Source organism: Zonotrichia leucophrys, chromosome 10 (assembly GCF_028769735.1).
Source record: "Zonotrichia leucophrys gambelii isolate GWCS_2022_RI chromosome 10, RI_Zleu_2.0, whole genome shotgun sequence".
NCBI classification, from domain to species: domain Eukaryota; kingdom Metazoa; phylum Chordata; class Aves; order Passeriformes; family Passerellidae; genus Zonotrichia; species Zonotrichia leucophrys.
Window position 1 is genome coordinate 17,885,490 of NC_088180.1, and position 24,316 is coordinate 17,909,805.

Here is a 24,316-nt window from a genome sequence, read left to right on the forward strand (position 1 = left end):
TTGGAAACCACCAGGCATGGCCACTTGCCTGGAGCTGGAGGTTGGAGCCGACCAAGACTTGTGTGGAAGACAACAAAAGTTCAACACTGTTGAGTACAAGAGCCTGAGGGCTCAGCTTTACAATCACATTACTATAGCTTGAGAAGATGCCACGTGTCAGCTGAGCCCCAGGAACGGGCTGAGCTCCCTCAGCCTGTGCCAGATGCTGAAATCTGATCATTCAGCTTGCTGTGGAAAATACTGATGCTACATTGCATTAAATGATTCCCATAAGAAAACGATTACAGAGATGTTCACCAAGCTGCAGTTCATGGGCATGGGTAGCACAGCTCCAGGCACAGGACCTGGCCAGGAGACGTGACCATGACCAAAGACCTGACTCCTGCTCTCCTCAAGTGAACAGGAATGATTTCACAGGGAAAACAACTGAGCCAGACACAGAGCTGGATTCAGTGTCACTTTTGCCATGGATTTAATGACCACTTCATCACTTTTGACTTCACTTCCTCATCAACAAAAAGGGATGCACTAAGTTCCCTCCTACCCCTTCTGCTCTGTTCATGCCACAAAGGGCAGACATGCCTCAGAAAGCCATGCCATGAAGTAGAAGACCACACACCTGAGCTGAGTGTCATCTGTGTGAGAACATACAAAGTTTTTTGAAGCTCTAAAAACTTTCAGTTAGGAGAAAACCTCTGCTGATTGAGATGGTTTTATTACCACTCACACCTTATCCTTCTTGCATCACACATCCTTCCATCACTCATGTAACAAAGCTTTAAAACCCTTCAAACAAGACAACAAAAAGCCACATTATACAGACACTCAGAAAAATAAACTCACTCCTGTCCCCTGAGGAACAAACCATGGTGCCTGCACAGCACTTCCCAACTGTCTAAACTGAAGGTCCAGACCCTCCAGCGAGGCTGGGTACTTGCTTTCCTGAGACACATTTGTTAATATAGAGAGCAGCTCTATGACACCACAGAGTACAAACCTCTACCAATACATCAGCTTTACAATACAGGTGCTATTATTTTGTAGTATATTTTTTCATGCTATTTCCATAGAAACTACATTGTTGAGTGGTAATTTTCACACTAAGTGCATCATTTCCTCAGTGCAAACATCCCCATCCCCTCACAGGAAAATGCAGTTATTTAGTACTCAGAGAACACGTTCTTCCCTGGTGAGATAAAAGGCTAAAATTTTGTGAAAGTCAGGCTCCACACAAATATTATTTCTAATATATTTGCATTTGCACGCCCAGGAAGGTCAATGTTCAGGCATTAAAGCACAGTTCCTCCACTGAAGACTCTATGTGGTCCCTGTCAGCTCTAGGAACAGCATTTAGCCCTTCCAGAAATACCCAGATGATAATCAGGACAAAAGCAAAACTTTTCCTGGGTTCCTGCATCAACAGTCAAAGTCTAATGCTGATGTCCTGGCACAAAAATTGATGGAGCACCAAACTGTAATACTGTAAGGTGCAGCCAGCAGGACTGGAGCAGTGTTTTAGTTTATCAAAGCCCAAGTTGAATTCACAGATCTGCTTCAGAACACTGCCACCTTCCCATCGGCTCTTTGCTATGCAGAAAGCAATCCAACATCTCTCCCACTCCCATTTCCACAGCAGTGCCAGAGCCCAGTGCCCCAGGACCTACCTGTTGTTGTTCTTCAGCTTGATGTGGTCGCTGGTCTCCAGGATCTGCCCGTTCCTCAGCCACGTGATCTGGGGAGGGGGCTCCCCTTGGGCCACGCATGTGAAGATGGCAGTAGTCCCCACAGGTCTGGAAATGGACTGGGGATGCTGCACAAACTCTGCTGGGGCTGAGAGGAGGAAGGAGAAAGAGGGTGAGAAAAGTCCTGATGATCCCACTTTATCCTGGTACACAAAAACACCTCGTCAATAAGCCTTGTCTGCCCTGGAACGTGGAATACTTGTCCAGCCCACAGCACAGGCAGCAGGTAACTCTGGTTTGGATGGTGTGGCTGTAAGCAATGCAAAACTGCCTTTTGGTTGCCCACCAGGGCAGTCATGGCTTCACAGGAGGCGCCTGAAGGCCGGAGCAGAAGTGACTGAAAGCTGAGATGAGCCCTGCAGGGTTCAGCAAACAGGACCAAGGTTTAAGCTCCTTCACCTCTCCCTGGTCTCCCAGGGAAAGCGACCCCAGAGCTGCAGCTCGGGGGATGTGCTGTTTGCTCAACAGCAGAGCTCAACCAACACCCTGGCTACCTCTAAAGGACCTGAATGGCTTTAGCAAACTGCTTGAAATGGAAAGAAATGTATGGATATCATACAGCAATCTGGCAGGATGTTCTCTCTGCAGTAAATATCAGATTTGCTGCAATTTTTCCTGTCAGCAGAAGATTAGGGAACCTTTTGTCTCCAGATCTTCAGCCTGGGACTTCTGGGGTCCTGCCAAGCCTTGCAGAAGACTACACCATGCCTGTAACTGCTGCTCACCTTGCCACCAAATGTTTTCACCTTTGGCAGTAACATTTTTAAACAGAAAGCGATCTCTTCCTTCCAGCAGCTCAAATTAGATTTAAAATCATTTATCAGAATAAACCACCGTTTCAGCCTACAGAAAGCAGGGCCTGACAGACACTGCCAAATAGGTGAGATTATTCAAGCAGTTCTGCTTCAAAGGGCAAAGTGATAAATATACTGCATGTTGCTACTGAAACCTAAAATCAGGTGGAACCGGCAGCAGACACAATGAAGACAAACAGATAAGAGGCACGGCTCCATAATAAATTTACTGACTAACATCACATAACGGATGGCTGACATTAAATTTTTTTGACAAAAGAAAGATTATCAAGGGAGACACATTCAGAGCCACTCACTGGCATTTTCTAAGCATGGGGTTGGTGGCTGTACCATGAACAGATATGTAGGGATTGGAGAAGGGAGCAAACTGGTCTAGAGAAATCTACTGAGGAGTGGCCAGGCTGCAGGTGGGGATGCAAGAGTTGAGCATGGCCAAAACATCCCTTGGGGTTTCCTGCAGCATTTTGGGGGAATAAAGGTCTTTCCCAGCTGTGTGCCAGTAAGGGAAGAGGTAACACGGCCAAACTACAGGGACAGGCACTTGTGTGCGGGTAAAAGTCCAGTTGTGCAGATTCTAAGTCCTCCAAGAAGGAAGACAGAAGAATTCATTGCATAGCCTATCCCCCTTGAAGGAGCCCCCTTCTTCATTTTTAATAATCAGAGGGAAGTGGAGCATGGCAGGTCTGACTTATGTTACTGGTACAGGGTATCCGCCAGCAGAGTTTATTGTCAGGCCACCGCTGTCAGCGCTCGGCTCCACTAATGAACCTGATCCCAGCAACCCAATGGACACGTACTTCCAGAACCTCCTGCTAAACTTCCCCATGTGCCAATCAATCTCTTGCCCTTTCACTTCCCTTCTGTGTTTTTGCTCTAGACTTACAGATTAAAACAAAACTCAGGATGGGTTCAATAAAAGTTGGAAGCAAGGATAAACAGGGGGAAAACCCCTCATCCCTGCCATGAATGGCCCCTTTGTGGTGTACAGTGAGAGCATTAGAGACTTGATTTTCCTCAGCCTCCCGCCCCCCGCTTTGTGCTGGCGCAGTTTTGCAGGAGCAATTATTTTGCAAGTGGCTGTGCACCTCCCTGCTTTCATCTGGGCTGCCGAGCTGCACCCGCAGCACTCGCAGGTGCAAACCCACGATGCCAAGGAAGGGCACAGCCACCTTCCAGCTCCTCGCTGCAGCTTCATTAAAGATCCTCTTGGCTCTTTGCCTCTGCCTCCCGCTCGCTTCATCAAATCTCAAACCCACCGTTTGTTCAGCAGAAACAAAGTTGAAATATGGAAAGAAGCATCCGGCATAACCCTTGTGGAGCCGCCGGCTCTCTTATCCTCCCTTATTAGCCCGTGTCAAGAGGCAGTAATTGGAGGGGGTCGCGTGTGACTCGGGGTAACGAACGCGCAGCTGCGGCCGCTGGCTCGGCGCCAGTCACGCTGCTTGGTGCCATGGCCCGCGGGTGCCTCGGGTCCCTGCTCCCCTCTGCCATCCCTTCTCTTTGCAGCCTTGCTAAACACAACCCCAGCCCCTGCCTAACTTGCTTTAACTCTCTGGGGAGCAGGATCCCACCTCTGCTGTGCCGAGCTGTCCCCTGTTCCATGGCATCCCTCACTGCAAGACATAGATTGCCCTTCCGCTGTTCTGCTCTTCCTGGCTTTCCCCAGATATTGCTCTGTCCTGTTGAGGTCTCAGTGTGAAGTTGTAGTACCAAAATGGCCCAGGTGAAAACAGAAACCCATGGAGTTAGAGGACATGGTCTGGGAACAGATGGAGTTTAAAGGACATGGATTGAGAGGGTGTCCCTCTGCTACCTGGACCAGGATGCACCCAACCTGTGTTCATAACCAGTGCCCCGAGGAAGGTGCCCTCAGGAAACTGCTGGTGTGTGGTCTCAGGGTAAATGGCTCCTTTCCCAGGCAGAAAACCATCTCCTCTCCCAGGTCCTCTCCCCTGCCCTTCCACACAATTTTGAAGGATCCAAGAGTATGCCTGGGTTAGTGGGGAAGGAGCAGGAGCCAACCCTGCTGACTGCCAGCCTTGTCTTCAGCCAAGCCCTGCCCACTGCAGCCCTTCACCCTCCTCATCACTCATAATTCACAGAGCATCTTGCCAGGGCCCATCCCACCCTGCATGGAGGTGCAGTGGCCTGAGCACCTCTGCCCCTTCCACACTACGTGCCAAAAGGCCATCACAGGCAGCCAGAGCAAGCATTTCTCAGTCCTCCATTAAGATTTAATAAAGATACTAATAGAGATCACTGTTAAGAGCAGAGGATTCAAACGTGGCAAGGAGGAGTGGGCAGGATCCAGCCCTGGCTTGTGAAGTATGAAGAAACCAGAGCATTGATTATTCAAGACTTAATGGGAGGGAGGGGATCTTGCAGTTTTAATGAATATTTAAAGCATGACATTGGTATCAAAAAGCAATAACACTTAATACCACGCCCAGAATCATTAACAAAGTGATTCAGTAGCTTTTACTGTGCTCAGCAAACTGTGATAGCGTGGAGATGCACTGCAACAGCAGCTTCTAACAGGAGACCCCAGTGGGCTCCATCTCTTTTGGGACAAGTCAGCAGGGCCCAGCAACCAGTGTGTCCCCCAAGATATCAGGGAGCTTTGCTGTCTTGCTGTGAGGTTGTGGTGTGGTGCTTATGGCAGTGCCTGATGGCTCACACACGGTCCCAAGGATCACTGAGAAGATCCTAAGGTTGAGGGAGCACTGACAGCCAATGCTCTGGTGCCAGACCAACCCGTGCCTCTTGCATCCCAGTAGGAAGTGTCATTAATTCTCAAGTTGACAGAGTGGCAGGGTTGAGAAGGGAGGCTGGGGTGAAGAGAAGGAAGAATAACATGGAAACAACAAAACCTCATAAATTAGGCTACTGGCACCCACAGTAAGGGTATAAAGGAGAAGTCAGGTCAATGGGGAAGTCACTCAAGCACAGCAAATGGTGACAGGAGATTTAAGACAATTGCTGCTCACTTGGCTTCTCTTTCTTCACTCTAGAGGATACTCAGATGTTTACTTGAATAACTTACAGCAGCAGTGATGGGACTGGAAGGGCCAAAGATGGAAGCTGTGCCCATGTCCCCTGGAAAACATGCAGAGGACCCTCAAGGAGGCTGTCATGGAGGCTGCCTTTCAGCCCTCATGAAATTCTTGTCCCAGCAAGGTACAGGCTGGAGCTCCACAGCAGCAGGTTATGTTCCCATGTCACCCACAAGTGTGGTCCTGGAAGAAAGGTCCACAGGGATCAGACACCCTAACTCACTTCAGCATCCTGACAGACAAGATCTGAGTGCCCACCTGTCCCTGTGTGGTGGCTTTTCTTGAGAAGAAAAATGTGGACAGGAAGGGAACTGCTCCATGGGGGACACTGACTCACACAGCACATACTGAAGCTGGTTTGCAGAATGAATTCAGGGCTAAACTCAAGGACAAACCAAGTACCACAGAGCCAAGCCTAAACCACAGCAAGTGCAATTCATGTGCTGCTGAATTCCAGCCCCAGCCAAGGCTTGTGATGCCAGCGAGCAGCAACGATGGAAGAAACATCAGGAAGCGCAGCGGTGGCCGGATCTGCTGGACCAAGGAGCGCTGCCCAGTCCTGCCAACAGCAAGCAAGGCAAACAAGGCAGGCATTGTCAGCAGAGCCTTCAAACCCATGTCCTTAAGATGGGCCCTCATTTATGAGATGGGATCTCATTTTTCTGCATAGCTTTCAGGAGGAAATGAAGCGTGGAGTGGAGAACACTGGTGACCATCTGGCCATTCACAGCCCATCAGTTTGTTATGACACCAAACACATAATAAAGCACAAAAGATTGCACAGGAGGTAGAGGAAAAGTGCTTTGATATATTTTTTCCCTTGCCACTGAAGCCTGCTCTTCCCTCGCCTCACACACACGCACACCCTCGGCTTCAGTCGGCGCCGCATTCGGCCCTCCGACAACTCCCCCCGTGAGACTTTCATTGGAAGCCCAGCACAAAGCAATATTCAAATGGCTGCGCTGGGATCTGAAGGGAAAATGGAAACTTTCTTGTGTGAGAACCTTACAAAAGAGATCAAAGGAGCCTAAATGGCCAAGGGAGGGCAGGGAGGGAAGGAGTGGGGGATTGACGCCTTCTCCTCTGGAGGGAGGAGGAATTCCCAGGAAGATAATAAGATGGTGTTAGATTATCTGAAGGAAAATCTGCAATGGAAAGGACATTATTGATGGAGGAAGAGCAGAGCCCTGTATTGGGACACCTCTGCCCACGAAGCTGTTGGATGGGACAAGGACCACTGCTGGCAGCAGGAGGGAGGACGTGGTCTCAGTTCCAGCCTCCTGCTAACTCCTTGCCTTACAACAGGAAACATCGTCCTTTCTCCTACAGTTTCCCACCTATAAAACGTCCCGCCTTCAAAAGACTGGGGCAAGTTAATTTGTGCCTCCAGGCACTTCAAGGGCCCCTGCATAAAGGCAGCAAGTACCTGGCCTGGTGTGCTTTGAGGATGCCGTATTGTCCTAGCCCTGTGCTAACTTCCTCTCCAACCAGGCTTTTGATAGCCCGCTCTTTGCTTTTCTTCTCTTTACGGATGTAATTTGCATCGCTGACATCTTGACAAAGATAAAACCCACAGTCTCCCATGTCAGTCATTATCACTGTTTTCTTCCCAGATGAACCTGAACAGCAATCATTTGTACCTCTCAGCTGGAAAATTCAGGCAAAATGAGATGCAGAGGCAGGAAAAACTGCTTCCAGAGGGAGAGTGAGCAAACCTGGGATGAGCTCAGTTGCCTGGCCAGGGTCTGCCCCTACCCTGCTTGGGGAACATTCCCCTAAAAAACATGAAGCATTTTAAGGGTGGGCAATACAGGTTGGGGTCCTGGACACTGCAGGTCCTGTCTAAGGGTTACTCCAAGGACACACTGGCCACACTTCTCCACACCACTGCCACCTTCTCTGATGATGCTGAATGCAGGAGCATCCTGCTTCTGCAGAAAGACTGGGCTCCTATGGCCCTGTGAGTGACATTTTAGGGACAAATTCTCATCGTGGCTTGCCAGGAGAATATCCACAGTAATTCTACATCAGTTGAACTCCAGCACTAGACCAGTTGTTCAAGAGCTGATGCTCAAATCTCCAAAAAGACTAAAAACTGCTATCTGTAGTAATGAGAAGTTGTGCTACCTTTCACCCTCTCATTCAGTTGCTAACAAGTGCAGCCAACCATATTCAATAGCTGAATTTTTAAAACTTCATTGATTTTCCAAGTAAATTGTTTTGGGTCTGCCTCCCGGTCTCCTGGACATCAGCTTCGCATTTGGGCTTAGGAGACCTCTCCTACTTGCACCATGTGCAGAGCTGTCCTGCAGCAGCTCTGAAGGGTTTGTATCAGTACAGAGAGGTTGCTTTTAATGCTGGGGTTGGTGTTTCTTAATAAGGGGATTCATAGCTGTGCCAGCTGGGAGGTCCCCTCATCGCACTGCTCACCCAGAAATCCAAGAGCAATAGAAACAGTGAGTTTTCACCTTGTCTCATTGTCTGATCAGCACCTGGGGCTCGGGAGGCACAGGCAGCCCTTTCTACCCCTTCCACACTGCTCCTCCACGGCTGGCGGGATCACCGCCTGCGACTCCGCGATCTGCGGGGACACCAGGGCTGGAGCAGGGTGAGCGTCAGGGCTGGAGCAGGGCACTTTCCCCATCAGCAGCAGAAAGGTTCAATTAGCAGCTCCGGCAGGAGGTGTGTAATTTTAGATTCAGGATATCATCAGTCAATAGTTAATGAGTGAGCTGATGAGAGCGTGAGATGCTTTAAGTGGACTAGCTTGAAGAGGAGGTGAGTGCCTGTAATCAGGGGCGGATTGCTGCCATTCAGAGTGCACTGCCAGCTGGGTTTGCCTTCTCAAATGCTTGCCTGGCTCCCCTCACCATGGAGACTGGTCTCACGGAGCATGTGGAAGGGATTTGTGTGCTTTCCCTAGTGCTGATCTCTACTTTGGGCTGAACTGCCCTTTACAAGTAGCATTTCAGGACAGTTACTGCAGGAAGAAGAGCAACCTGTATCCCATGGGCACAGCCCCCAAAGGGTGCCTCACTAGGTCCTGGCAACTGGCTCAGACTTAGTGTCAACTGCTACATGAAACAGTCTCACAGACCTTTTGGAAACGGTTTTAGACTTACTGGTGCCATTTCAGTTGGAAAGCAATACTCTGTGAGTGGTATCCACTGCTGCATATCACTGCAGGAGTCATATCTATCATTCAGAGGTGTCCAGTATGAGAACAGTGACCATGTCCTTGTTTCACTAAGGTCCACGAGACAAATCTGGCTGATTAATTCAGGCTTTCGGCTGAGATGCACAAGTATGGTAACAAGTAACAACCAGAGTCTGCTAAGACAATACCTGTGATGGGGTGAGAGATCACTGTAGCCCAAATAGCTGATGCCTCAGTTGAACCACACCTGGTTGCGACTCACCTGCGTGGGACACAGACTCACCCCCACTTGGGAAACCACATGTCAAGGAAAGAAGTGCTTTGCCTGGTACCACCAGAGGAGTGAAGTCAGCACCTGCCCACCCCAAGCCCTCGGGGTGCCAGGGCTCACCTTGCACGACGAGGCTGCCCTGCGCCGTGCGGCGCACGCGCGTGCCGGGCTTGTTGGCGGCGCACACGTAGATGCCAGAGTGCTGCACCGTGAGGTCCGAGATCATGAGGTTTCCTGTGCCCAGCACCTGGATCCCCTCCACGCCAATCGGGCGGCCGTCTGAAAGAAGGGGAGAAGGACAAGAGTCACATGCTGGACCTTTGGGCAAGGTTCTCCAGGGCACAGCCCTCAGTGAGATCCAATCTAAGTACTGATGGAGTGGTGCCATGTTCTGCTACTGCCATGTGCCAAGTAAAGTCAATAGGATTTAGCTGATGCTCTTATCAGAACTGCCTTCTGCAGAAATCAGATCCTTATTTACATGTTTGCCCCAAATCACTCTTTGCTGCTTAAAAACCCAAAGTACCACCACAGGAAAAGTGAAAGCTTTCAACCGTGTGTTCAGATTAAGATGAAGTACCCAGAACACAGTTCAACAGAGTGGTTAAACCAAGTTAAATCATCTCTGAGCCATTGCCTGCATTCTTCCATTAGAATGAGCAGGGATCCACTTAGCTCAATAGCCTATTTCCAACAGAAAGGCTTCATGAAGAAGTCGAGCTAACCTACTCCAGTGCTTCCCTGATGCACTTTCCCAGCCACCAGCAATTTATGACCTGCAGATTACCTCACCCAGAAGTTACACCACTTTACCTGTTAACCCTTGATGGATTTTTGTGGCTTCTGCAAGTAAGAGAACCCTGGATTTTTGATTCCTTGGCCCTTGAACACACACTAGCTCAAGGCTGAGGAGCTGGTCTCTCAGCTGGTGGTTAGATCTCATTTACTGTGGCTTGGAAGGGCAACTGAAAAGGGCTGCCCCCACCCCAAGTGCTGGATATGAGGCACATGAAATAGTTCAGTATCAGGGAATTCACTTTTATCCTATTTTCTCTGGAAAATTCCCAGCCAGCTCTAATTACAATGTGTTTCATTAGTATCAGGCTATTGCTTTCTATTGTTTCATTGATTTGTGTTTTAAGACACTGTCTGACAAAGGCAGCTCTAAATCAGGCCTAGCACATGTCAGGGTGTCTGAGCAGAGGGGCAAGGCAGGGGAGTTTTACTGGAGAAGCAGTTAAAGGGAGCACCCTTTCATCAGACAGGAATCAGGGATTCAGTTCTCCCAAGTTTGCTCATGGAGTAAAGAACCTACAGAAACCAGAGAAGCAAGAACCAGCCCTGGTGATGGCCCCACCTGGCCTCCCCATGAGACTTCCATACTCATGTTTTTCAGGAAATTTTGAAGCTTGAAGGTTTCATTGCTTCATTAGACAGGAAATGCCAGAGCTCTTCATTATTTGCATTGCAAAGAAAAATGCTTGGATCTTTTAGAGACAGAAAAACAATGTCATTAAAGAATCACACTGCTGGCCAAGCCACCGCTGCAGTAAATGGCTCAGTCATAAAAAGGACAGTAAAACATGACCTGTCCCACATTTAATGAGCAATAACAAGGAACCATTCCTTCCAAACAGCATTTGAACTGAAGTGTAAAGAGGTCTGAATTAAATCCAAATTGAACTTGATTTCATCTTTTAAGTTAGACCTTTCAGAAGTCTGTATTTACAATAGGTGTAAAAATCAAATCTCTCTCTTGAGGGAGGGATGGGACCAGTGAAAGATGTGAAGTGGTCACACCTGGATCCTTCATCACCTCAGTGCCTTGAGAAATACCACAGAAATGGGACTTGAATGTCAGCAGTTTTACTGTATTATTTACAATGTCCTCCATCATTTTAGCATGCAAAGACAGCCTGCAGCAGGTGCTCCCACCTCCCCACCACCCAGTCCAAATACCAGTATCAATATGCCCTCAGTTATCTCTCCAATTCCAACTATTAGAAGTCTGGTGGTCTGAGGAAACATCTCCTGTCTGCACATCTTTCATTTCCCTGGAGAACAAAGCCCTCCAAGCTCAGAAGCCTTGCTGGATCTGCCATTTGGGTCAGTGTGGCCACCTCTAACAGCCAACAAAGATCACTGGGCCTGATCACCTCAGACACTTCTCACTCAAACCCTCCTTTTCCAAAAGCACTGAAAAGGACTTCTACAGAAACATCTCTACTTTCCCAGTCTGTTCCATCCTTCTCACTCTGTGCCTCCCTCAGCCTGAGCCATCCTGCAGTCAGCTAGAAGGTCTTCAGCTAATATCTAGTCCAACTTACAAACACTGACAACACATATAAATAATACAGAGTGTTTACACAAGAAATTCCTTGCATCCTGAAAGCTCAGCACTTCGCAGAACCGCTGTGCTGAGGGACTCACACCTGCTTTGCAAGGGTTGCTATTTATTTTAACCCTGTTTTCTTTCAGGGAGACCTGAAGAATGGTTTGGATCAGGCAATCCAAACCCTGCAAATCCACCTCCCTGGCATCACCTGCCACCACTAAGTCATCTCTTCATGGAGGAGATCTGAAAGACTGCAAAAGCCAACGCTTGCTCAGTTCCCAGAGCTGTCAGAACCCAGGCAGGCTTGAAACCACTGCTCATTTAACATGACCTTCTGCTTCTTTTAAAGAAGTCAAAAGCAGAAAATTTGAGAGCTGAAAAAAATTTTCCCTCCAGTCTGGAGGGAAATGCCTGACAGGTTTTCTCTTTCGATCCCTCAGCTGATGAGGACAAAAAGGGGAGGTTCAGCTCTTGTGAAGAGCAGAGTGACCTCTAATTAATAAAGGAGACCATTCTCCAAATGGGAGATGCTCCCAAAAGATGCTCTGGCTATAGACAAGTAGAGACTTCACTGAATCATAAGATGGTTTGGTTTGGAAGGGACCATAAAGATCATCTCATTCCAATCCCCTTTCCATGGGCAGAGACACATTCCACTACCCCAGGTTGCTCCAAGCCCCAGCCAACCTGGCCTTGGACACTTCCAGAGATGGGGCAGTCACAGCTTCTTTGGGGAACCTGCACCAGGGCTTCCCCACCCTCACAGGGAAGAATTTCTTCCTAACACCCAATCTAAATCTACCCTCTTTCAGCTTAAAGCCATTCCCACCTTGTCCTATCACTGCACACCCTTGCAAAAGTCCTCCTCCAGCCTTCCTTTAGGTACTTCAGGTTCCCCGTGGGGGTGAAATCTAGATGAAGGATGCCTGCAGTTTGGGAGCCACGTTATTTATTTTTCCAAGGTGTATGTGATGCTTTCTGGAGCCCATTCTCCGCCTGCTAACCGAGTGATTGGCACACCAGCACCAATTACAGAGCCCCTTAAAACGTGCCAGGCAATATGAATATGCAACAACACGAACGCCTTTCTTTTATAAGTAGCAAGTAGAAAGAAAGTAACAACTTTCTAATGTTGATCATTTAGGTCTTTTGTGAATTCTTTGTATTGTGTCATAGTAGCCTTCCACTTTTTAGACACATGGGTCTCCTGCTCCTGAGGACACCAGGCACTGTGGATTAGCATATTTAGAGTACATTGCAACAGTTGACTATTCAGTATGTGAAGTGGTGAAATTTACTCTATTATTTCTAAACACTTACTGGAACGGTGCTCCTGTCAACCAGTCAGCCATCTATTGCAAGCTTCTGTGTCCAATAAGTTACCAATTAATTGGCTCCTACAATTGTTGTATAGTTTACTTCTTGAATGGCTCCCTCTTTAGTAATTTCCTTCCCATTGTGCGGCCCTTTCTGACAACTTCTGTATAACGCTATCAGATAATCACTGTCCTTTCTTTCTCGCCTCACTTTTCTGTATCTCTCTAAATAGTTTATTATTCTGCTTTGGTACCTTTTATGGAGGCCAGCTCAGTGGCCTGTCAGTTAAAGGGTAAGGATACATTAAAATCGTCGCTCATTCAAAAGGCTTTGCAGTAAGTGCCCAGGATATTCATTTGTGCACACATACAGGTCCAAGCCTGAAGTGCGTAGCTCTGAAAGGAAAAGCCCTATCTTCCCTGAACAAACCCTTAATGATTTTACATCTCTCTCAGAGCCTGCTCTCTAATGAATGTTGACATTTCATGCACGGCGAGACACAGGAATTCTGTTTGTGGTCAGGGGCTACAACATATTCCCAAAGAAATTAAATTCAAAATTGATTGTGTGACACTCAAAAACTGGCCCAGAATTTGAATGATTTCCTTCAAGCAAAATATAGCTAGCTGCTTTTCCCACTGAAAACCGGCCAGGTTTTAGCAAAGCCAAAGCAAGAAGTGCAAATGGTGTTTATGGCTTGCTTTCTTCTGTACCAGAAAGCTGTGAAAGCAAAATTGTTCTTTTGCTCCTTTTTGACAGAAGAAATGCCACAATGTCAAAACTGTGAGCAAAGGGGCTCAGAGAGAGTTTCCAAAAAGGCAATGTGCCCTGTGCAAAGTCCCAGCACAACAGCAATGCCACAGCTCTTCCTTACTTCTACAAGGCAAGAAAGATGCTCACACAGAATTGGCTTTTTTTGCTTAAATTAAGCCATTCCTATTGCTAAATCAGCTGGATCTCTCTAAGATTTTGTGGCTGTTGATTTTTTTATTTCTGCAAATGGATTAAAGAGATTTTTTTCCTAAGCTGAGTGAGTTATCTGTAAGAGGAACTTCAGGAAGAAGACCTTCACATGGAGGAAGGCAGAGCTGACAGATGCTCTGAGGACCTCCCTGTCCAGCACAAACCCCTCTCCTTCCCCGTGATCACACAGACAAGGAGACACGAAAGTGCTCCTGAAATGGCTACAAAGAGATGACAAAGCCTCCAAGTCATCAGAGAGCCCGTGCACCGCGTCGCTGTCAGGATCACTGTCATCTTAAACGAGACCTTGTGATGCTTTGGACAGGAAACATTCCTGCTGAAGGGAAGGGAAAATAACAAGATCTGTTTCCCATTCAGTAGCTCTGATTCTGCCACTGTGCTACAAAGTAGCGTGGAGAGGGGATTTAGTTTTGGTGGAAGGCAATGCTGAACTCAGACCATCCAGACAAACATTGCACGGTGCCATTACATCTTCATTATTGCACTGCTCTATAGAGACAAGTGTTTTGAAGAAGGTAATAAGCACTTATAATTAAGGCAATTATAAAGTAGTTTATTATAGTTGAGCACTAACATAGAACTGTCTTGTGTCCAAGAGAACCAAACCAGTGATATAGAGTATCTGGGGAATTTTTAAAACAGCATCAATCTGATGGTTATGGCTCTGGAGGCAAAAATACCAGTTAGTGGCATACAAAGGCTGATTTTACAAGCCACTAGAGGATGCAAGGAGGGAAAACATGGAAAAAATGTGCAGCTGATATTGGATGCAAGTCCTCATTCCCTGGCAGGCAGCTCTGGAGTGGGAAATCACCCTCCCATGAGCTGACCATGACCCTTGGAGAGCTGTGGGGGTGAAGTCCCACATCCAGCACAGCAGCATGAGACAGAATTATCCCTGTTTGTGCTTCACAGCCACCTTGGGGGACACCAGGAGATGAGCATCCCAAAACTGATGTGACCTCAAGGACCTCAGGATCTCCAGAAATCCCTACTGAACCCAACCCCACTGTGCACACAGGCAGAGTTACAAGCTCTGGGAGATAAAACAAAATCCATCAGCTCTTCACTCAGCACAGGTTTCTGTAGGGCAATGGAAGTGTTGTTCTGAGCAAAACAGTTTCTAAGCTATCATCACAAAGTTAGAACCTAAAATAAACCTTAGAGAAACACAGTCCTTTGCTCCTCCTTGCTTGCAGGATGCCATCAGAGACTGTCTCTGGTTTCCATGCTGATTTAAAAACATATCACGGACCCCAGCAGCAAGCATTTGTTTTTTCAGGGCTTCAGACGCACTTTAAACATTCTCTCCCCCTTAAAATTGTTTTAAAACTCCCTGAACAGGCAGCAAATTTCTTTTAAGTCTGTTTTTATGTGAAAGATGTGTTTGTGTATGATTTTGCTTCTCTAGGCCAACAGTGGTGATGTTTTTGATGCAGCAGCAGAAGATGCTGTCACTTGAGAAAAGATAAAATTATCACCTTTCATGAAACATCTACAGGTTTTACCAGCCCACTTCTCTAACAGCTGAAAACAGAATCTTGGCAGAGAGAAAAAACAAAGTGTAGACATGAGGATAAAAAGCACTTCAAGCCTACAATTACCTTCTGTGGGAAGGGAGAGGGTGAATCAGTTGTTGTATGAAACAGTCAGTGGCACCCACCTATTTCCTACGTGATGGCAATGGAGAGGAGGAGGAGGAGGAGCCCCCAGTGACCCCAGGGCTTACCCAGGCGGCTCCAGGAGACGATGGGCCGGGGGTTGCCGGTGGCGATGCACTCCAGCACCGCCGTCTGGTGCACGGTCAGCGTCAGGTTCTCCGGGCCCACGAGGATCATGGGGTCCTTGTACACGGTGGAGTGGGAGCCTGCAACGACAGCACCATCGTCAGAATGCTCCTGATTGCCTCTTGTTCAAAGGGAACATCGAGGACTTCAGGCATCCTCTACATCTCTTCTAAGCACACATCCTCTTTCATCGGGAGCTGTAGTGATAGGAGAAGGAGTAATGAGTTCAAACTGGAAGAGGGGAAATTTAGGTTAGGTATTTGGAAAAGATTCTTCCCTGTTAGGGTGGTGAGGCCCTGGCACAGGCTGCCCAGAGAAGCTGTGGATTCCATCCCTGCAAGTGTTCAAGGCCAGGCTGGGCAGGACTTGGAGCAACCTGCTCTAGTGGAAGGTGTCCCTGTCCATGGCAGGGGGTGGAATAAAATGATCTTTAAGGGTCCTTCCAACCCAAGCCATTCCAGGATTCTAAATTCTGTGGCTGGTGTAACCCTTAATAAATCTGAGACGTACATGAAACAAAAGGAGCACAGTGTTTGTGTGACAGTCACACGGAACATATTTTAAGTGTGCATTGATTATTCCTGGGGAAAACTCCTGAAGAAATGATCCAGCCACAAAGAGCCCTGTTAACACCTGGATATCAGCAACATAAAGAAGGAACTGCACTGTGAACTGCAAAGAGAAGATGTGCATGGTATATAAGGAAAACACAACATGAAAGACAGCAGGAATGCAAATAAATGAGGGAGTTGCTTTATCTTTCAGCATTTCAAGCCACAAAGTAATCCATACAGACCACAATGCCTAACTCTGTCTCTGTGAGCATCCTCTCTTTGGAGCTGCTGGTGTCACTTGCTCCAAAAGACCTGTCCTGGGACAAGGAGTGATGGAGGTAACAATCCCTGACTCCTGCTCAGGAGCTTTCTGAGAGGAAACTTCTCTGATGACTGCACCCTACTTTTTCCTACCATTTTCCTGCAAGGAGAGGATGCATCCCATTGCACTGATACAACTGTGACATATTTGCTGCTCGTGATACAATCACTAATCCTTTATTTGCACTATAGTAGCACCAAGTGGCAGCAACCAAGAATAAAACCCATCATGCAAGATGGATGTGCAGACCCATAACAGAACAAAATCCTGGTGCAAGGACCCTGGACACCAGACAGGCACAAGAAAGGCAAAAGGAAACACATTTCACTAGACAGAATGACAGCATGGGACAAAAACATCATCCTGTGTTATATATACCACAGCTGAACCCACATCTCCTGAGTCCCTGAAAAGTGCCTTATCCCTGGGCCAAAAGTCCCTGCAGCCTTTGCTCCCATTTTCTGGAAGCAGGAGAGGAGAGCCCAAGAGATATTCTCAGTTCTCCATCAGTAAACAGGAACACTGAAAATCTCTGCATTAGTCTTCCTCCCTGTCTCTGATGAGAGCTGGGTAATACTCCAGAAATGCTGAGGTCAAAGCAGTGTTTAAGGAATTCCATCAATCTTACAGCTGCTGGCAAAAAAAGCTCTGTACACCTGCAAAGAGAAATACCTGGGCTGGTCATCTGCCCCCAGGCAGGAGTGGGGCACAGGAGGGCTGGGGAGCACAGCCCTGGCTGGGCTTTGCCAAAGGGATCAACCCACACTGACTCCTGGACAAGGACTTCCCAATGTTCAAAATGCTCGTTACAGGGAAGAGATCCACCAAAATCTATCTACAGGGGCTTTTCTCCGAGAAAAACAATTTCTTCCTGCACTTTTGAGTGTTTCCCGTTCACAGCAGCTCAGGGGCTGGAATCAGGGCATAGCAGGGGGATTCCACAGTGGTCCAAGGGCAAGCACAGATCAGAGCAGCTCGTTTGGTAATTGTTCCTACGGGGGCTAAGCAGGGAGATATAAAGCGACTCCGAGCTTGTGTGTAAATGGGCAAAATCCAAGAAAAATCACCGTGTCAGTGTGACTTAAGAGCTGACTTTCTCACTAAATGCATTTCACTGCAAGCCATAAAATGCAGATTTTTTGATGAGAACCAGAATGCACAATAAATTCATATGACCGGCTGGTTAACCCCAAGAGATCTGAAAAACAATACCTTCCCCTCAGTACCTTGGAGTGCCTTTAAAACCCATGTAGATTTATTGTTCTGAATCACAATACTAAATGTTCACGCTTAGAATAATACGGTATTATCAGCGTATTATATAGCGATTTCAATATTTCAAAACACGGAGAAATGAAATGAATTGTCCAAGGTCACCCAAGAATACCAGCAGATGGGAGCCAAGCTCAAAGCAGAATTTATGAAATACACTACTTTGACAATAAAATATTTAAATATCACATTCTTTGATTTCTACTCTGAGTCTTAGATATTCAGGTTTTTGAGTGTGGATTCAGCTCCCTGAGTCTGGGCAAATGCTGTCCAGCTCTGGAATTGGCATTTCCACCACAGCTCACCTTCTGCAAAGGCCATGGAATGGCCCCGTAGCTTTGCTGCTGAGCCCATCACCCACAGCAGTGACAGCTCCAGGGCCAGCAGGGACTGGGACAGAGAAGTCAGATGTCAGCACTGCACAAAGGGACCAACCATGTCCCAACATCAAGGAGGAGGTTTCCTTCTTCAGTCACACCAGCTCTTTGATGCAGGGTCAGGAAGGAAGGAGTGATAAAATGAAGGACTCGTGGCAGGCCAGTGCTGCTGGAGCTCAGCAGGGTTGACGGCAGCACAGGGATTTATTCTGAAAGGGGAAGAGGCTCTAATGATGACCGTGGTCCCCAGGGACTCTGCCAGCAGCAGTCACAGTGAGGATGGGGAGGTCCCCAGCACTGCCAGCAGTGACAGGCACTCCAGCAGGGACAGGAGCGTCGCCTGCCAGATCTTGATCAAAAGGACAGCCCAGAGAGAGCCACAGCTCACACTGGAAAGGTGTCAGTGCAGAGAGGCAGGCAGCCCCCTCGGGAGCAGCTCTGCTGAGCAGGCACTTGAAAATAATCAATCAGCAGGACTGGAAAACATCTCTGTGCTGCTCACTGCCGGCAGCCCCGCCACCAGAGGAGGGAGAGCGCTGCAAGCAGGCTCCTTCATCCCCACGGGCAGCACCCTCCTCCTCCTCTCCTGCCGGGCTGTGGCAGTACCCTGCAGGGCACAGGCTTCCAGAGCCCATTCTCACATCTCCCTCCTCCCTCCCAAGCCAGGGCTTGGATTGGAAACCTCAGGGACGCTGACCTGGTGCTTCTCTGCTGGTGAAGCAATGGCTGAAGCTGCTGCCCGGCAGGGAAAAGTGGGAGCCCTCCTGCCATCATGAAGAGCAGAGAGACCATTCCCAAGATACAAAAGATTTGCAAGAATTCTGCTTACCCCATCATGCCTAATGCCCTGTGCACAGCAGCACTCACGTTAGCTCAGTATTTACTGACACAACACCCACACCAGCAAAGCAATGCCCCGTGCACCTCTGTGGCTCACCACAGCCTCTGCTGCCGTGCCAAAGCCAAGGGTTCACATGCTGACACATACCTGCTGTCCTGATTTAACAGATATTTGTGTGTTCTTAGCAAACACCACAGAGCATAAACCTTTTCCATGGAGGTTTAACCCAGTGCAATGAGTTTTCCATGCAAATGTCCAGTTACAGCAGTGCAGGCACTGAAACATGGTCCAAACCCTTCAACAAACACTTACACATGGTGCCCATATTCATCATCCGACTGCTTTAAGGAGGACAAAAAAACACAAATGTTTCATGGACAGGAAACCTGCAAAATATCCATCTGCAATGAGGGATGGTCAGATGAGAACAATAGAGCTTTCTGCCCTGTGACAAATAATAACTCAGGCCAGTAAACTGACACAAAGAACTTCACCACATCGATAATTTACTGCTCTTTATTCCCTCTATGTGGCTACTGTTTGCAGAGATCAAGCAAACAGATAAGTAGCAGGTATCCAAAGCTCCTAGGTCTTTCAGAACCAGTTAACCTGCTTTCTTTCCCATCAGAGTTGATATACACAACATCACTCTTCCCTCAGCTTCACCTCACTTCACACGTGCTGCCTTTTTACAGTCAGCAGAGGCTAATATGACACTTGGCACAGGTGTTAAGTCTGCTCCAGAACCACTGGCCAGGCAGTGTTTTGGAGGGTGATGGGAAGCTGTGAGATGTGTGCTGGAAAGCCTCCAGCTCCTGGGTACCAGCAATTACATGAATATGATGGACAGGAGCATCACAGCTCAGGGGAAAGACCTTTGGCTGCATGTAAGAAAGAAACACCCACTCAACCATCCCTGGGAAGACTTCCCCTGCCTGTTATCTCCAAAGATGCAATCTCCATTTCCACAGGGAATCTGGGATGTCCCACACTGGAGGGGATCTTAACAACTAAATCCAGAACAAGGAAAGTGTTATGGCTGGACAGAGGAACGCCTCTCAGTGTGTTAGCCTGAAGCTCTCTTAAACTGTCCTGGTCCAGAAGAGCAGTGGGAAGAAGGCAGGAAGGCAGCCAGGACAGCGCAGCTGGCACTAACCTGACACGGTGAGCCGGGCCTCCCGGCTGAACTTCACGTTAGCAATGTTGGTGGCAACGCAGTGAAATATCCCACTGTCTTCTGCCCTCAGCCCCGTTATCTGGAGAACCCCCTTGGGGAGCAGCGTGTACCTGTGGGAAGAGAAAACAGAATCAAAAGCTTGCAAAGCAGGACACGATGTGACAGCAGGCTGCACACCCATCCAGGCGAGGCAGGCTGGCTCCCTGCACCCCAGTGCAGAGGTGCCAATACCACCAGGATGTCAACACCCTCTTAGCCTGAGCCCACGCCTGCTTCTGCATCAGTTCTTAGGTTTTTTTGGATACTTGAGCCTCTGGTCTTCTTTTACAGGAATAAATGAAAATAATTTATCTCCTGATGCATCCTTGAGAAATGGTGATTTTTGTTGGAAGGCTACAAACTAGATGCTTCCTATTTAAGCTGTGGAATAGCTGTGGCAGTGCATTTGCATGTGAAGACAGCTGACATTAGAGTTATCATGACATGGGAATTACCACTCATCAGCTGAAGCACAGTGACCAAGGACAGGCATCAGAAACCTGTGCTCCACACTCCCCACTCCAGGCCCAGGACTCAAACCCATATGACCTTAAAACCTCAAATGCATGAAAAGGTATGTTTAAAATAAATATTGTGCGGGTAAATGTAAACATCAATAAATATTTTATATCTTTAAAACACAGACACATTTAAATCACGCATGCATACACACATATATGTACACATACATTACAGGTTGCTTGGCAACCACTTGTTTAAATTGGCTGGTAGTAAGTCATTACACTGTGATGAGTTAATAATCCATTTCCGTCCGGAAGATGAAGAATATCTTTCTCCATATCAGCATATGGTTAAGTGCCTATAACCTGCTCCCCGCGCCGCGCTCCAAACGTGCGGCTCCGTGTCGGTGGCAGCACGACAGCAATCAGTTCTACACGGCCCCAAGTTGATTGCAATCTCTCTGGCACTTTAAAATGCCCATTGTTTTGGATGAATTATACTACAAGAAGCCTTCATTTTTGTTAACAATCTGCCCACAGCATTAGAAGATTCAATTCCAAAGCTATTATTCTGCCTTCAAAGCCTCCCAGTGCAAGACTCGGCATACAAATTTATATACACTTTATACGCAGAAATGCAGCAAGCATGATTAATGCAGAAATCCAATTCAGTTAGAGGAGCAACTCTCATCACCCAGGCTCTGGTGTCAGAGATTAATCTACTGAGCTGACAATGAAAAACTTCCCCAATAACTTTACTGCTACAAAAAGCCAAATCTCTTCAAAATCAGGACACAAATGTAAGGAAACTGTTCCTAGGCTACATCCTCCAGGGCTTGGGCAAATTCCCTTCCCCAGAGGAGAAGCAGCAGGAACAAGCACAGCTTGTACCTTTCTGGGTTGGAGAAAAGTCTTGGCTTCTCAGCCCTGGGGTTCCTCAGCCTTGGAGAAAAGAAGTCCCTGCCACATTTCTGACCATCTCCACAACTGGGCTCAAATGCAAAGGATCAGTGATGCATGAAGGACTTCAGGGGAACTTCACCTGTCCTGCAACATCTCACTGGCCACAAGGCATCCAGCACAGTTCTCCACCCCTTACTTCTGCTGATGCCACCTTGGATCAGTGGCTCTGCTCTACCACGTCCCCAGTTCAGCACCTGTATGAGTAAGGAGCCTTCAGAGGAGATCAAGTTCAACAAATCAACCTTGCACAGGGCTAAAAAAAGCTTAGCTGAAAAATGCAAGGAAAAACAACCTGACAGTTGCAGTTTTCCACAGCAGATTTGGGCCTCTTGGGTCCTTCTACTGTAAGTTCACTGCCACTCTGAGAAGGTCAGGCATTGTTCCAGCCCTCGTGTTCTCTCCTGCCTCCAAAGAACCCAACCACATTCTGCTACAGAACTGATGTTTTTAAGAATAGGGGCTTTCAGGAAAATATTTACAGCTTCCTGGTTTCGCCTATTCCCAGGGCAGGGGCGTCAGTGTGTGCTGGAGGTGTGCTGTGAGCGATTGTGTCCCGGCAGCGGGCACGCGTTTCCTGCCAGCTGCGCCGCCCCTGCACCAAAGCCTGCTGAGGGAATGAGGGACCTTGGCTTCCGACGCCAAGGGAGCGCCTGTCAAACACAGGAAGCGGCGACGTGCCGCTCCAGGTCTAGGCTGGGAAGGGAGGCAGCTGGAGTTTCTCCTTAGGAGATTGTTGGGAAATGGCAGCTCAAGGTGCTGTGGGAAGCTCTCTGCAGAGCTCCGCAGTTGCCACATGTCAGGGAGTCCACCTGGGAATGGCAGCCACAGTGAAATTCAGCACTTGCAAGAGTCCAGGACCCATGGGCAAGATCCTAAGTCATGGATCTGTCTCAGAAAGAGTTACACAGAATGGAGCCATGGAGGGATGAAGGATGCCAAAGCTACCCAGCTCTTTGAGGCTTGCTGGGCAGGTCTCAATGCTGGAAAATAAACCTGGAGCAGGGTTGATCAGAGACGGTCATTGTAAGCCCTTCAAAATCAGCTAACAGCTTTATCTACTTCTCCTGGGAAATGTCAGTACTCCTACAAACCAGAAAAGCCACAACACATTAAACAAAAGAGTGTTCCATGGTGGAAACACTGGCCAAGACCCTTAGCCCAGGTTAGCTGTCTGAGCACAACTGTGGAAGCAATAGAAAGTCTGGCCATCTTTTCCCACCCGGAGAAAGGCCAGCAGCACATGGCTTGGACATGTCCTACCTTTCATTGTCTGTGTTGACTGGCATGCTGTTCTTATGCCATAGGATGACTGGCTCAGGCAAGCCGTGGATCTGGCACTGGAATCTTGCTACCCCGCCTTCCTCCACCACTGCATTCTGAGGGTGGATGTGGAAGTCAGACATTGCTGGAAGACAAAAAGAGAGACAAAATTATTCACATGTGAAGAAAGATCCAACTGGAAGATGTCAGCAACTTTACATGACCTAGAAACACACTCTCATTTCCCACAGAATGCAAATGGAACTGTAATGTAATGTAAGGGCAGAAGGCCAGCTTGCAGCCTAACCTTCTGCATGGAAAAACAAGACTAGTGGGAAGTTCTGGGTATCCCACCTGCCTCTGCACATTGAAATGATTGGCTCGACCAGAACAGCAGACTTTGCTCCAAGACCCTTGTGCTCAACAAGGTCTGCCAGGGCAGCGAGAAACACAAACACTGCACTGGCACTTACCAGAGGGCATTCCCAATAGCTTGAGCAGTCTTTGGATCCTAGTCCACATCAAAAGAGAGATGGATTCTTTCTGTTGCCAATCAATGTCTTACCTGTTGTAAATATCCTTCTGATATGTACAGCTTGCCTCCTAAACTCATGTTATTTAAATAACGAGAGCAGGAGAATGCCAAAATACCCTAGTGAAACATACAGCCCTTGATTTCCACCTGTTTGCAGGTGCTCCTGCTCATTGCATGCTCTGCCTTCCAGCACCACAGCAGAACAGCCACATCCCCAGGCTGGGGAGAAAAAGGAATCAGCCAAAAGAAAGAGCAGCTGCCAAGAGCTCAGCAAAATGGGGCTTTTGGGGCTGGGACCACCTGACAGCAAACGATGAGCCCCAGCATGCCCACACAGGGTGAATACAGACCAGCCTGTTCCAGCAAGCCACAGCTGTAACCATCGTGTGGAAACACTCTGGCACGCTGTTAGAGCTACATAAATAATACCGTAATCATTACTATTAATTAATTGGAAGGTGCTGCCTGTTGACTCCGCAATAAACATATTCAAAGCTAATAAACATCCCAGTGGTTATTGAGCTCATGATTCATTTAAAGTGCTGCATCCACAGGAAGGTCTCTCTCATTACCATACAAAACAAACTCCAGGAGAACTCCCTGCTCTGCCGCCCCAGCCCGATGACACCGCTCTCCCCAGCAAGAAAACCTCGTCCCCTTTTACAAGCATCAAGTGCAATGGCTGTGGGTCTGCTAAGGAACAAGCTGCCTATGTGTCAGGGCAGCTTAATCATTCATCTGCAAACTGCAGTTGGGCTCAGGCAGATGGGAGATGGCCATTAGCAATCATACATTAAATATGTGTTGCATTAACCTGCGCTGCTCCCGCAACCACCGCTCTCAACCCGCTGATGGCAGATTTGTTAAGCTGATGGAGTAGCACGGAGCAAAGCCCCAGCCCTGCACAGTTGCAGGGTTGGGAAGGTTTTGTAGGTATGAGGGTGGGATGGGCAGCCAGCCCCACATTGGGAGCCAGACCGGGGAGTGGCTGCGCAATGTTCCAGCCAGATGGCGACACACCAGCACAAGGTGAAAGATCACGGAAAATTGTATT

At 48.0% G+C, this 24,316-nt stretch overlaps 1 protein-coding gene across 1 annotated transcript in view; it reads right to left on the bottom strand.

The window, feature by feature from the left end:
• The window catches only part of IGDCC3 (immunoglobulin superfamily DCC subclass member 3), a 94,765-nt gene that overhangs the window by 15,140 nt on the left and 55,309 nt on the right, over nucleotides 1-24,316 (bottom strand). Inside the window, exons 3-7 of the mRNA XM_064722421.1 lie at nucleotides 22,728-22,872; nucleotides 19,984-20,114; nucleotides 15,404-15,541; nucleotides 9,159-9,317; nucleotides 1,665-1,830 (exon numbers count right to left, since the gene is read on the bottom strand). Of these exons, the coding sequence (XP_064578491.1) occupies nucleotides 1,665-1,830; nucleotides 9,159-9,317; nucleotides 15,404-15,541; nucleotides 19,984-20,114; nucleotides 22,728-22,872 (739 nt within the window). The remainder of the gene's footprint in view (nucleotides 1-1,664; nucleotides 1,831-9,158; nucleotides 9,318-15,403; nucleotides 15,542-19,983; nucleotides 20,115-22,727; nucleotides 22,873-24,316) is intronic.